This window comes from Equus caballus, chromosome 20 (genome assembly GCF_041296265.1).
Source record: "Equus caballus isolate H_3958 breed thoroughbred chromosome 20, TB-T2T, whole genome shotgun sequence".
NCBI lineage: Eukaryota > Metazoa > Chordata > Mammalia > Perissodactyla > Equidae > Equus > Equus caballus.
Genome location: NC_091703.1, coordinates 66849981 through 66864929, shown reverse-complemented (window position 1 = coordinate 66864929; position 14949 = coordinate 66849981). Strand labels below are relative to the sequence as shown.

Below are 14949 nucleotides of genomic sequence, written 5' to 3'. Positions count from 1 at the left end.
AAACCACGATTTCATTTCAGTTAGAGCCTTGTGGCCGTTTACACTGTATCACAAGAAAAAGGCGTGTTGGGCACTGGGGCACCTCAAAGCTTACCTCTGTAATGGCACATTTGGTAAACGGGAGCGCGGCCGGCCTTGGTCACCGCCGCGATGAGGAGACACGGAGCGCGAGCGGTGATGCGAGGTCCTCTGCTGTTCCGGCACAGTTAACGTCGCAGGTTTGCTTTCTCTAGCACTAGACCTGTAACCCACTGGTGAGAACAGACACACAGCGTCAGTCAGTGTTCTTGTATGACGCGAACATGCATGCGGAGGTGTCAAACGATATCTAAAGCAGCCATTGACCCACTAAGATTCAATGCCATGCGATCAGTGTTCCCAGGACTCTCTCGGTAAGTCAGTAGACGCACAGAGTGTGTCACACACATGCCTGAGAGCAGACTACCGCTGGGCTCAGAGGCAGCATGGAGATGACGGACACAAATACGACAGTTGAGACCTCAGAAGGGATGATGACTTGTGATGCCATTTTAATTTAAAGAATGAACGAGTTAGAGACTTTTCAGCAGCACAAATCAAGCACTTGACAGTGAACTATAGTTTATACAAAGTCAACGCTTAGAAATTTGGTGTCTCTTTATATGTTATTTTAATTTTTCTTCCAAAAGATAAATTACATAAGTTGGATTTCAGATAGCTTCACTAATAAGAAAATGAAAATGGTATCACACCAATTTTAATTAACAAAGAAGAGTACCAGATTTTCACTATTACAAATACTGATTGCGAATTTTGCAAACCATAGATAATACTGCAATTTTCAAGTGAAAACACTGCATGAGTGAGAGGACCGTGGCAAGAACGCAGAGAAAAAGAACTAACCATGGAGTCTATCCCAGACACTGGAGACCGTCCCACAAACATGCTAATTAGTATCATAATTAACACAGTTAACATAGTTGCAATTAAAAATAAATTCTAAAAGTCATTCTCCCTTGAAGTAAAAAGGTTTATATCATCTCTGATTTACTTAAGATAATCTCAAATCCATAGTAACAGTTTAACGAAAATTTTTTAACAAGGGTCACTGTTTGCTATTATCGGAAGGAAAATAAAAAATTCTGTGGCCAAAGGAAAGATAACTATATTTACAACTATATAAAATGTACATGAACCACAAACACACAAAATTTGATTGGGCAGCCGGAACTGTTGTCATTTATTTACCTGATAACTCTCACATTGTTTTTAAAAGTATGGTTAAGATCATTAATTCCCCAACAGTTCATCTGTTGTAACTTTATGATCTCGTGACTAAGCTTAAAGCATAAGGAAGGTCTTTAAACATTTCATAAAGTGCAATTTGACAATATTGGGAGCAAAGAACCTCGACCACTTTGCCACTCTCTAAATACATCAGAACAATGACCAAGTGATATAACCATAAATGTTATAATTTCAGATACTTCATTTTATAACAAAAGTAATAGGAATTAAGCTATTATTTTGAGGTTTTGTTGTTGTTCAGATGTATAAATTGCAATTATTAGGTCAAGAAAGAGACAAAGTTAATTTACATGTAACGAATTTATTTCACAGCTTATTTTAAAAAATGGTGGCTATTATTAAAGATAATTAATTCAAGGTCTGAATTAATTAAACATTTTAAATTATCATTTGGTATCATTTAATAACATTTGGTATCAATTAGAGAATAAACACGGAAGGTCAATATTGAATTGGGAACACCATTTCAAGATTTCAGTGGATATTCAAGGTATGTAAATAGAAGTTTAAGATTTGGTATAATTAATTATTATGAAAGAACTTTTAGAGAATTTAGGCATCTTGCCGTTAAAAGGGTATAGTTAATTTTTTTCTTGGGTTCTTTGTGTTTACATATAAATTAAAGTCTTTTTTTACCCTATCCTAATATGCATTCATAACTCTGTGCTTTTTACATTAATCTGGCTTTCTTCACATTATGTGTAATTTATTGTCGACAACATGTACTCTACCTTCTGGAAAAGATGGCAGGGAACTGCGACTTCATGCTCATCTCAATGTTCCCAGTGGCTCAGAGTTAGAAGTAGCAGTTTTTTTCCATTTTCTCAATTTGCAATAATTCTCTGAAAAGTTGAGGTTGTCAGATGCCTCACCTCAGATAGGCCACTCTGTACATAGTTATTTTTATTCTTCTTAAGCAGCTAAAATTACTCATTTATCTTAAATAACAATAAGCTTAGGATAACTACTGAGCTAATAAAATGTAGCTCCAGAGGTCTCTCGACTGCCCTCGGAACCGTAGATCTGCAAGTGGGGAAAGGTGGGAAACACATCAGACAAGAGCTCAGAGCTCTGTGATTCTAGAAAAGTCAAGGTAGCGGAAATGTAAGGTTTGGCTGTGGGAGAACATCTAAACGAGGCTCCCGAACTTCTTCAGGAAACGAACAAAAGCAGGAAACTCTTCTCTCTTCCTGTGGATGCTGCAGAAAGCAGAAGCAACTTTGTCCCCAGCCTCTAAAAGTACACAGCAATGTACCAACATGGCTGTTTATTAACTTATCCCTCGCTTTATTTTAGCTTCCTGCCCTTATTTTACCAATTCCTCCTCTCTCCCCTTTCTTTAAAATGCATTGTGTATCACTATGTGACTTGCTATATTATATTGCCACACATACGTATCTTTAGAAGCCGCCATATACTCATTTGGATCAATGAAGAGTACACCTGGAAAATATAACTAAATTGCATTATGTCCTTTATTAATTTATGGAGCGACTCTGGAACATAAAATATTACTTATTGGTTATATAATTTATTGGTTGCATTTTATTAAAAGTTTGCCTCATTACATTTTAAATGCCAAATAAAAATGAGTATTATTTTAAGTGACAATTTAGGCACTGCTTCTTTTTGATACGAGAGATTGCATATGTTTGCAAACACCATGAGGTGGTGTATTTCAGAATGGAACCTGCATCTATTTAGGATTCAGGGCTTTTTGGTGATCTCCAAGAAGGAACCCAAGTGCCGTGGGTCCCCTGCCTCCCATTTTGGCTGCTGTCCATGTGATTTCTCAGGGAAAGGAGAAGAAACTCACCCTTTTAGTACATATTTATTGAATTGGCCATTTATTAATTCATTCATTGACTGCACTGCCTCATCATAAAAAATATGAAATTTTCAGAAAAAGAACTCAAGAACTCAATCCCATTCACAATTGCAACGAAAAGAATAAAATACCTTGGGATAAATTTAACCAAGGAAGTGAAAGATTTATACAATGAAAACTACAAGATTTTCTTGAAAGAAATTGACGACGACATAAAGAGATGGAAAGACATTCCATGCACATAGATTGGAAGAATAAACATAGTTAAAATGTCCATTCCACCTAAAGCAATCTACAGATTCAATGCCATCCCAATCAGAATCCCAAGGGCATTCTTCACAGAAATTGAACAAAGAATCCTAAAATTCATATGGGGCAGCAAAAGACCGCAAATTGCTAAAACAATCCTGAGTAAGAAAAACAAAGCCAGAGGCATCACAATCCCCAATTTCAAAACATACTACAAAGCTACAGTGATCAAAACAGCACGGTACTGGTACAAAAACAGGTCCACAGATCAATGGAACAGAATTGAAAGCCCAGAGATAAAACCTCACATCTATGGACAGCTAATCTTCGACAAAGGAGCTGAGGGCCTACAATGGAGAAAAGAAAGTCTCTTCAACAAATGGTGTTGGGAAAACTGGACAGCCACATGCGAAAGAATGAAAATCGATCATTCTTTTTTCACCGTTCACAAAAATAAACTCAAAATGGATCAAAGACTTAAAGATTAGGCCTGAAACAATAAGTCTTCTAGAAGAGAATATAGGCAGTACACTCTTTGACATCAGTTTCAAAAGAATCTTTTCAGACACTATAACTCCTCAGATGAGGGAAACAATAGAAAGAATAAACAAATGGGACTTCATCAGACTAAAGAGTTTCTTCAAAGCAAGGGAAAACAGGATTGAAACAAAAAAACACACCACTAATTGGGAAAAAATATTTACAAGCTACTTATCCGACAAAGGATTAATATCCATAATATACAAAGAACTCACACAGCTAAACAACAAAAAAACAAACAACCCGATCAAAAAATGGGCAGAGGACATGAACAGATATTTCTCCAAAGAAGATATAAGTATGGCCAAGAGACACATGAAAAGATGTTCATCATCCCTAATCATCAGGGAAATGCAAATCAAAACTACACTAAGATATCACCTTACACCCGTTAGATTGGCAAAAATATCCAAAACCCAAAGTGACAAATGTTGGAGAGGTTGTGGAGAAAAAGGAACCCTCATACACTGTTGGTAGGAATGCAAACTGGTGCAGCCACTATGGAAAACAGTATGGAGATTTCTCAAAAAGTTAAAAATAGAAATACCCTATGACCCAGCCATCCCACTACTGGGTACCTATCCTAAGAACCTGAAATCAGCAATCCCAAGAGTCCCATGCACCCCCATGTTCATTGCAGCATTATTTACAATAGCCAAGATGTGGAACCAACCTAAATGCCCAGAAACTGACGACTGGATAAAGAAGATATGGTATATATACACAATGGAATACTACTCAGCCATAAAAAAGGACCAAATTGTTCCATTCGCATCAACATGGATGGACCTTGAGGGTATTATGTTAAGTGAAATAAGCCAGACAGAGAAAGACGAACTCTATATGACCCCACTTATAGGTGGAAGTTAACATATAGACAAGGAGAACCGATCGGTGGTTACCAGGGAAAACGGGGGGGTGGGGGGAGGGCACAAAGGGGGAAGTGGTGTACCCACAACATGACTAACAATAATGTACAACTGAAATCTCACAAGGTTGTAATCTATCATAATCTTAATGAAAAATAAATAATAATAATAAAATATATGAAATTTTCGGCGAATACAATGTGAGAAGCTCTCACGAAGTGATCTCTGTTGAGATGAGTCAGTAACAACATACGCTGAGCCTGGTTAACAGCCAAGATACTTGTCAGAAAGGTCTGACGCCCTCCCTACCAGGAATCATCTGATTCCTATTTAAACATGCCAATGGGTATGATGTAGTATCACTTTTCCTCATGCAATTTCATAAAAACCAATATTCTACTAAATTTTCTGTGAAAGCATCTGTGGAGAATGTGTCTAGTTATTAGGATCTTTTTATAAATAAACAAAAACAGAAAGCAAAATATAAGATATTCTCCACTACTATTTAAAACTCTCACTGATGGTCTGATATCAAAGAGTAATACCCAAGTATGCAGATGTGCACAGCAGCAGGTTTACTGTTTTAAGAATATTTGTACTTTCACACAGTGATTAAATAATAATTTTCGCTGAGCTACAGGGAGCAAATGAAACCTAATTTTAGAGAACTCTCCATAATTTTCTCCTAGTTTTAAGGAAATTGTATATATGTCCCTCCAAACTGTGAACTTAGCCGATGGTGTGGAATGTCTACTGACTTCACCAAAATCACTGCCCTTGAGTTCAGTGCATTCCCATCTGAGAAACTACACAAATTACGGGGACATAAGTCAACATGGTCCCAGAGGAAAGCCTTTAATAACTCATATTTATATGTCCCAAGATTTTCTCTTCAATTTCTTCTTATCTGAATATTTCCTTACTTTTTATTAGTAAATCAAGGAAATAGTACAGGATTGGTGCCAATAAAATAAGCCTTCACTTTCTGACAAAAGAGTCAGATGAGAAACAGATTTGAACTGCACAACATCCTCAAAATTTTACTAACTTATACAATGGCAGAAAGATGTTGACTTGAAACAAGCATTGAATCTTTCTAAAGCATTTCCTTCTTTAAAACATACACATGACATTCTAGGTACAATCAGCGGTGAACACAGCACAGAAGCATTAGGAGTTAAGCCATGCCACATGCACCTGTGCGCCCTGCCATGCACCCTTCTCAGGATATTCCATGGAAGGCGACATCATCTCAGAAACAGAGGGAGGTCACAGACATACAATACAGAACACAGGAGAATCGAATTTCCATTTAAGAAAATTAACCATATCCTTTCAAAATGAAATTCGTATGTTCACTGATGCTCAGAGCATTGTGAAATAATGACTTTTAACCTGGCTAGCCATGCGTCTAAGGAAGAAGCTGACTAAATTTCACAAGCAGGGATGTTAATGAACAATTACTATGCATTTCATACTTTCTTAATAATTTGGAACACAAGTCACCATGGAATAATATAATACTGATTTCTCTGTGCTTCAGATCTCCACGTCAGTGTCCCAGAGCATCTGGAAACTGACGGCACAAGCGAACACAGAAGCAGAGTGAAGCGAGCTGCGCGCCCACCACGCACCTGGGGGAACCACGCCAATACCATCATCAACCTCATAATCTGAGATGTCGCTATCAGTGACGCGCTGAGACCCTGCACAACAAAGGCAAACAGAGACCTCTGTGTCTGGCTGGTCACGAGATGTAAAGGACACGGTCACATGTTCTTTTAAAGCTAATTATATTACTACCATTACTTTTGAGCAAGAATAACACAAAGTAAATACTGAACTAGATTTCGACTTTTCAAATTATTCCTTAACTGACATCTCACACTAAGAGCCTGTAGTGAATGTGTCCACTATTTTCCACCCAGTGAAGTGCCCTCCTCTGCATTTGGGGAAGATGGGCTGAGGGCAACGTTCACAGAGTCCTTCCTCGGCTGCAGCTCTACTGAGGTCCTATTACTGAAAGGGCACCCGGGTCTTCGTAAAATATTTATGTTTAGCCTTCAAAATTAGCCATTATACTGCATTAAATATTAATTTTGAGGAAATGACTTATCAGAGAAGCACTAACATAAAATATTCAATTATATGAGGAAAACAATTTGGTTCCAAGTTACCAAAATGAAACTTTTAAGTTTCAGCTGTTCAATCAGAGATTTAGTCCTAAGTCAAAAATGAATGAATAGCTACAGAAAAAAACACTGTTTTTCCCAATTACCAGACGAATAGCAACAAATGTACTTTACAATGTGTTTTTAAAAATGTTTCTTATGAATAATAATGCTAAAAATATCCAGGAACTATAAAATTATTAAAACCTCATATGTACCAACCCATCAATAATGACAGAAGTTACTCTATCAGTCAATCAACCAACAACTCAATCACTATTGGGCAAAGAACTGTAATTCAGAGTTTTTAACCTTCAGCTCTGGAATTACTCTACTATATACATACCCTACTTTCATTGGGAAAATGTAGACAATAGTTATATACATGAATATTTTTTGCATATTTCGATCTTTAATAAACATTCCAAAAACATCTGGAATGTTAATGTCTAATTATATCATTACAACACAGTTACTTCCGGTTACTAGAAGGCCTTGGACCCACTTTGCAGTCTTTTGCTGGCGCTCTCCCCGTGGATGTGCCGCCTTGGCAGGAAAGGCGAGGGCTGCGGCAGAGGTAGCGAAGACTCATCGTGTGTCTGCAGTTTGTACCAATGTGGTTCATCGTCTAGAAGGGCCGTCTCCAGCTCTATGAGGATCTGGAAGGCAGGTCTCAAGTTAAATCAAGCACCTTTACCAAAACATGCGCAAGAGCGACTGGAATTAACACAGAGCGCAGAAACGTCACCGAGCGCCGACTCGCATCTTCCCAGACACCTCACCTCACCAAGAAATTCACTCTCTTCTTCTTGCACTCGCGGCTGATCCCACACGGTGATCTCCAACATCCGCTCTCTAAAGTCTCTGCGATGCACGTGGGAATAGACAAACGTCTGATTCCATTTTGGTTCCAGCACTTTCTTTACAGTTTTGGTCCTCCTTTTACTTTTATCACTGAAAAATAAGTATGTTTCATAAACAAAAAAGCAAAAGCAAGCACAGGCTGCCACCAGCTACAGTGACATGTAATCCTGCTACTGGGATTTTTACGATGTTTAATTCATAAGTTTTGATATGAAAATCTAACTACTCTGGGTTTGAGAGTATTCTAATTTTAACTATGATGTGAGCAGTGGTCAGGAGTCTAGGCTCATGCACAGAGACATTCTAAATGATGCCACTGTCAAAGAAGGATAGACAAATAAACAAGGGAGTGAAAATTTAAAACTGGCAGATCATTTTCAAAGAAATCTGCTGCTTGAGGGATTTTTTTTTCAGGGATAATGTAGTTTATTCCCTCATAGAGAATTATGTATTATGTTTTAAAACTATACGTCCAAACTCATCAAAATGTCTATATTAAGTGTGTGGAACTTTTGGTATATTAATTAGACCTCAATAAAGCTTTAAAAAATAAATAAAACTATATCCCAGGAGAGAAAATTCTACCTTTCTTATTAGTAAAGATTTTTGCATATTTTTCTAAAATTATTCACTACCTTCTATCTGGAAGAAAATACATTTTGACATAGGGGTTCCTGGTACGCCCGTCTACTCTAGGGGGTAGATCTGTTGCTTGTAGAACATTTACAATCAGCTGGTGTCCCACTTTGTCATACCACAGCTTCACCTAAGAGCAATGCAGAAAGGAATCAGTATTTGTAAAAACCATGAGGTCTTATAATTTTACCAAACAAAATACTAAAATTATTTTTGAAGAAAAAATTTTAAATTGCAATACAACTGAATTACAGATATTATTTCTGAAAAGCGTTATCAACTTGAAAGCATAACCATTTAGAATATGGCTTCTCTGTTCATGCATTTTACATGTGACTTAGAGATGGCAGGCCCACAGTGTTAATTTACACTCTCTTATGTCATGCATGTTATGAAATAAAACTAATAATGAAAATTCTATAAAAAACTAAGGGAAGAGGGGGATATTAAAATAGTTATCCTTGTTTTTAAATGCTAAACACAACTGTTTGGTGATTATAATTGTCTTAATGATTATATTGTGGCTAAATGCATTTCATAGTACCACCTGTTGCTGAAATAAAATGAGGTTTGATGTTAGGAACAACACAGATGAAAGATCTGGAAGACATGGAGGACCAGGTTCACTGTGGGCTGCCTGACACCAAGGAATGCTGTTTCCGAGGATGTTTTCTCACTTAATTTTTATAATTAACTTATTACAGGTTAATTTTCATGAGAGAAGAGGAAAAGAACAATGGAATTAAGCAATACGTAAATGATGCCTTCAGACTACAGGAAGGCCAGATGATATTGCCACAAAGACGTCACAGTAGCGTGCATAAAGAAAACGGGAAAATGGTGCGCTGAAACACTGTCAGACTCCTGAAACCAAAGTTCAGCAGCCAATACAGTATTCGTGCTGGCAGCAGACAACGTTAACTTCATTTGATTTTTTTTTCAATTTATAAGCTAGTTTTGGTTTTATGGTTGAATTAGAACTATGAGCATAAGTTTTTATGGCTATACACTGGAACACCTTTAAGAGTCATTGTAACAAAATAAGCTAATTCAATGTGCGATTGGCCTTTAATAGTAAGGGGAAGATTAGGGATTCAAACTGGAGCTGTATGAATCCACATCTCTAACACATCTAGGGATGTGTTTTTCATAAAACCACATGGATTTTACCCCTCCTACATACAGGTGGAGAAGGTGAGAGACTCACACACACAGTGAAAAAAAGATGGCAGAGCAGGGAAAATAAACACAAGAGACTATATACAAAGAAATTCAATCTACTAAAAATAGAAGTTAAAACCAAGAAAGGTTTAAAAAATAACAGCAAGCTTATAGTTATCTTCTTTGGTTAATTAAAACCAAGAAAAGAGCAGCAAAAACAGACTATAGAAATCCACACATGACCAAAGGAGCAAAAGATCAACTATTTATAGAATAATTCGATGCATGATTTTCTCTTAATTATTGATACGAATGTCCTGTGATCTACAGTGATCTACACACATGTGGCTTCCATCCCAGTTCTAGCCTTCGTTCTTCACTCCACTCTCCCCAGCCACAGACAAGGCAGTGGCGAGGAAAACTGGAGCTTTTTCAGAGTGATGTCAGCAATGAAGAGTTCCACTAAATGTCTTAAGTAGTTAAGAAGAATATTTTAAATTTAAGTTTCTCGGGCTCCAGGCTCATAGGGTTCTTAGGTAAATGGAACATGACTTTCTAAGCTTATTATGTCTAACTGACCGCTTACCTTAGAAGCTTTTCCATAGCACACAAAGAATAATGGATATTGTATTTACTTTTGTTATCATTTATCATGTAATGTTAAGAACATCAGGTATGCTGTAGGCACTCAATAAATATTTCCAAATAAACATACAAATGAAAGAATAATAAATAACCGCACGAAAAATTGATGAAGTGGGTCATGGTGTTAATGACTACAAATGCATCACAGACTTCAAAGAAAGACTCAGAACAGGGAGTGAATCCTAGAGGTCACCAACATGTACAAAAGTACATACAGAAAGTTGCCCTGGCAAGACTTGTGGGGCATCTTTTAGGGCTCCAGGACTCGTGGGAGAAATAACAGAAATGGAAGGCCTTTCCATCTTCTGAGATTCAAAGGAACTTGAACCTAAAATGAGAAAAAAAAAATTAAATAATTTTTTAGTAACATATTTGTAACATATGTGTGGAATAAATATTTTCTTATAAAATATAAATGCATCTGTTATTAGCAGAAAACCATAATGCATTACCATCAATAACATTAGAACCTACTTTCAACAGGATAGTCATGGAAAGTTATCATTTTGTCTTCTCTGCTTGTCTATTTTAAAGGTATTTAACATGATAAAATCAAACATTGTATTTATTTGCTTCAATTTGTCAGTGTGATTTTCTACATTTCTGGAAGGCATTATGCAGTTTAGGCTCTCGCATAACCTCACAGACAGGTAAAGGCTTCAGGCGTTTAGTGATAAGAAAGATGGCACCCCTTACGATAACTATCTTGGCTACAGGATCATCTATCAGGAACTGTACTTCCTGACATTAAAATGAATGCATGGCATAATATAATTTATGAGCCACATCTAAGCCTGGAATTAATCACTGTTTTAAAATAAGATTTACCACCTGTCTCAGTTTTGATCTTATAAATGAGTCTCTTGAAGGTATGAGAATGTCATCTCTAGTGATCCAGCATAAGTGCCTTGAATCACCTTCACGTGGAGGAGGCTGGCTCTCCACTGGGCCACTCAATGAGGCTCTCCTCCTCCTTTTGTAAATGAAAGGTCTCTCTTCCCAGATCACTGTTAAATTGAACCCTGACAGAATCAGCGTGCAGAATGTCTGTGGAGTGCTATCACCCTACCAAGGATAACCTTGAACTCAACACCCATTCAAACCTTAGCTTCACTGAGAAAATACTATCTATGGACCGCTGCCTGAGGGTATGTCACGTTTTTTTCTATATGTGTAAATTAATTCTAAATTAAACTACACAGTATCATTCCGGGCCCTCCAAAGACTTTTAACTATAAGTAACAGGGCTATAAAATTCTTTGTTACTATGTCTCTTTTATCAAGTATCCTAGGTAATTTTTTCTTTGGGTCTCAGTACAAGAACACTGCTGCTTCTAATAATCAGTTTGTTTCTAATACTATAGCAGTTTATTTTTAAATAGTACCAACAGCATACAATTGGTCTCGCTTCCTTCTTTATACTGGTTACCAGACAGCTTAAAACCAAATCTGGGCTCATCTCTAGCAGGTAGGCAGAACCTGATGTAGATAATGCAATCCTCCAGCTCCAGTCCCTTGACTCCTGTAAGTCCACTGAACTTCACCTCTGCTCCAGCCACTCACTTCCATGATCATGCCTGACACCGTTACACTGCATTAAAATTATCTGCTAATGTGCCTACTTCCCTCTGAAGACTGCTCATGAGACTCAGCTAATCACCAACCAAACTGAATCACCAGTACCGCAATAAATGTTTATGCACAGCAAGTAGATTACTAGGTAACATAGAACTCGCATGGGTTTCCAATGATTGACATGGTTGCCAACTTCTGATATCACTGGAGATAAGCTTAGAATAGTAATACCAGCTCATTTACAACAAGTAACTAAACATGGTCAATCTTTATGCTTCAATTTCATTCAATATGTATAATAACAGAGAAATCATATACTCACTGGACTCCAGTGGAGGATGGGAGCTCTCAGGAATCCGTGGAATGTCACTAAAAGAAACAGAGTCTAGTGAAAACCCATGAGCTAAATCACCGGCCTGAGGCAGTCATAGCCACACTTTACTCAGTGCTGTCAAAATCCTTTTGGGTCTTTACAGGTGTGGAAATGAACGAGAGTTACTACCAGGGCAATTACTAATGTGCATGAATGTCAAACACCACACAAAAAAAAACTGCAGTAAAAATAAGTTTTTATAGATTTAATAGCAAAACACTTTAACATGACAACAATCAGACTAATATTGTGGCTAAAATTACCACAATATTTTTACTACCAAAACAGCAGGTTTTGGAAATAAAAAATGTTAAAAGGTAATATTTTACTTCAATTCTAGAAAATCAAAATGACACGTATTTTACAAATCAGTAATATGCTTTACAAACACATCTGAAAGAGTTTACTGAATGGAGGGGATGGAGACACCTCGATGATAGAACAATACGGTGAATGTCATGGGCAGAGTTAATAAAAGGAAAAGGATGGATCGCTTTGGAAATTAAAAATGATTCAAGCTTGCAACGAAAAAGCCAAAATATTTTATATATGTGAATATATAACTAATATGCACATATATAACCCTATATAGAGATTCGTATCTCTATACTGAAGTTAGCTAGATATATGGCATTTACTGTATGATTAGAAAGTGAGTCATGAGAACACTCATTCCTGTCACACTCTCAAATTACTCTGAACAAAAATTTGTATAACCTCAGCTTAATCCATTATCCACTGCAACCTTAAGAACCCTGGGCCAGCTCGGCTTGGGAATTGTACTGCATAGAACTACTTTACCTCTGGTTTCCCAAAGATATTTTAGTATCAATTTAAGGAGATTAGCAATATGCAAGTATTAATACGACATATTAAAGCAGACTGGTGTTAGCTAGTACCAACGGAATTATTAGAATATTATTTAAGAATTTCTAACCACTTACCTTGTAACCTAACTTCATTTTTACTTTCTCTGCACTTTTAGGAGGAACAGAAACAAGAACGATGTCCTCTGATTATTTTCCTGACTCTTCATTTTCACTTTTTTGTGCAAAGTAATTCTCGTGACCACCTACAACTTATACTTCTTACAAATGACAATGCATCCTGTGTTGTGTATTTTATAAACACATTTTATTATATATTTTTGTATAGCTAATAAATTGCCTAAAATATATTTTATATGATAATTAAGAAATTAATTTGCAATACCTAAGACCCAAGAAACCAATTATTTATCTTCTGCTACCTTCTTCTAAATTAATCTAGGCAAATAAAAATAAATTATTAAAAATTCAGAAACTATAATTTTTTAGATAGTATGACTTCTTTGACAATCAGCCTCAAAGTCAATTATGAAAATTAGAATTTGGAACTCTAAGAGTAGGTGTAAGCTTTGGATTTTATGTGTCTGTGAAAGAAGGATTTTGGAGAAATTGTAAAAAAAACTTTAAGTAATTTTGATTCAAAATTTATTTAATGTTAATTGCTTTAGTAGTATTTTCAGGCAAGAATTTCCACTTTACATTTACACAAACCCTCTTAATTGGTTCCACTCACAAGTAAAGTGGTAGAAAAGCTCTAATAACAACTATTAGCATAAAGGTCAAGAATATTGTATTTGGTAGGTTGGCAAAGATGGTCACTACCTCAAGATGCCTGATATCTCTTAGACCATGTTGATCAATGTGCACATGAGTTCTATTTGGAATGATTTTTGGAATCACTATGGCACTAAGTTATGAATAAACATTTTCTTTCTGCTTTAAATTAATCACAGAATTACATTAAACCTAATTATTAAATATAGCTTGAACTCTTCTCCCAGGAATCTAATAATTTCTCTATTAACTGGAAAGTTGATGCTAGATTTGTTTGTTATTTAAATATAATCTTTGTACTCCATATTGCTTTGAATTCCATAACCCATGACAGTTTAGGGTTTGGCTATGCAGATTATCACTTTTTAAATTATTTTCATACAAAAGTAAAAATAATGAAAATTTATTCCAGTCCACTTTAATTGTCTGTTAAGTTTTTTTTAAGTAACCATGAATCAATGTTATTTTAGCTGATTATTTTTAAACCACTATATATTTGAAAGTATTTGGCAATGTGCATAATGCTTGATTTAAAATTTTATTTTTTGTACTTTTGATTCATTTCCCAACTTACTTACCTCTTTTCCAGCCTCACATTTACCTCAGCACTAGAACACGTCATGTAAAACTAGCATAAATTATATAGTGTTGCTATTTTTAAAAATCTGCATGGAAATGTACAATACTTTTGGAAATGTCTTCAATGTTTACTCTTAATCATCACCACTTACACTTGTTATAAGCTGGCATTTTAGAGTTTAATATATATTAATACTATTCTTTGGAATATATGATCATACATTTTCAGTCTTTTGAGAATTAGGATAATTATATTTTCTTGTATGTTTTGCATGGACATATATTCATGAGGACAACAAAAATTTAAAGTTACTAGTTCTTCAACATAAAAAATCTTGAATTATGGCTCTATAATATGTTAGAGAATAGGAAAAAAAAGGGAAATATTTCCAAAACTATATTCAAACATTAAGCCACTGATAATGAGACAGTTCAAAATGCCTTCCAAAAAATTATAGACTGGCAAAATGACTATTCTGGACTTTGTGGGTTTGCCAGGAAAACAATATAGGAACTCTACAAATGGATACATAAAATATGTCAATGGCTGTAGATAATTAAAGTATGCTGA

General features: G+C 35.9%; 1 protein-coding gene across 50 annotated transcripts in view; it reads right to left on the bottom strand.

The window, feature by feature from the left end:
- Positions 1–14949, bottom strand: part of RIMS1 (regulating synaptic membrane exocytosis 1) — a 418194-nt gene that overhangs the window by 124472 nt on the left and 278773 nt on the right. For all 50 annotated transcript variants that reach the window (XM_070244805.1, XM_023625163.2, XM_070244806.1 and 47 more), the window contains 7 exons: positions 12148–12194; positions 10466–10578; positions 8444–8574; positions 7727–7898; positions 7450–7603; positions 6408–6479; positions 95–251 (listed from right to left, as the gene is read on the bottom strand). In XM_070244805.1, the coding sequence (XP_070100906.1) occupies positions 95–251; positions 6408–6479; positions 7450–7603; positions 7727–7898; positions 8444–8574; positions 10466–10578; positions 12148–12194 (846 nt within the window). The remainder of the gene's footprint in view (positions 1–94; positions 252–6407; positions 6480–7449; positions 7604–7726; positions 7899–8443; positions 8575–10465; positions 10579–12147; positions 12195–14949) is intronic.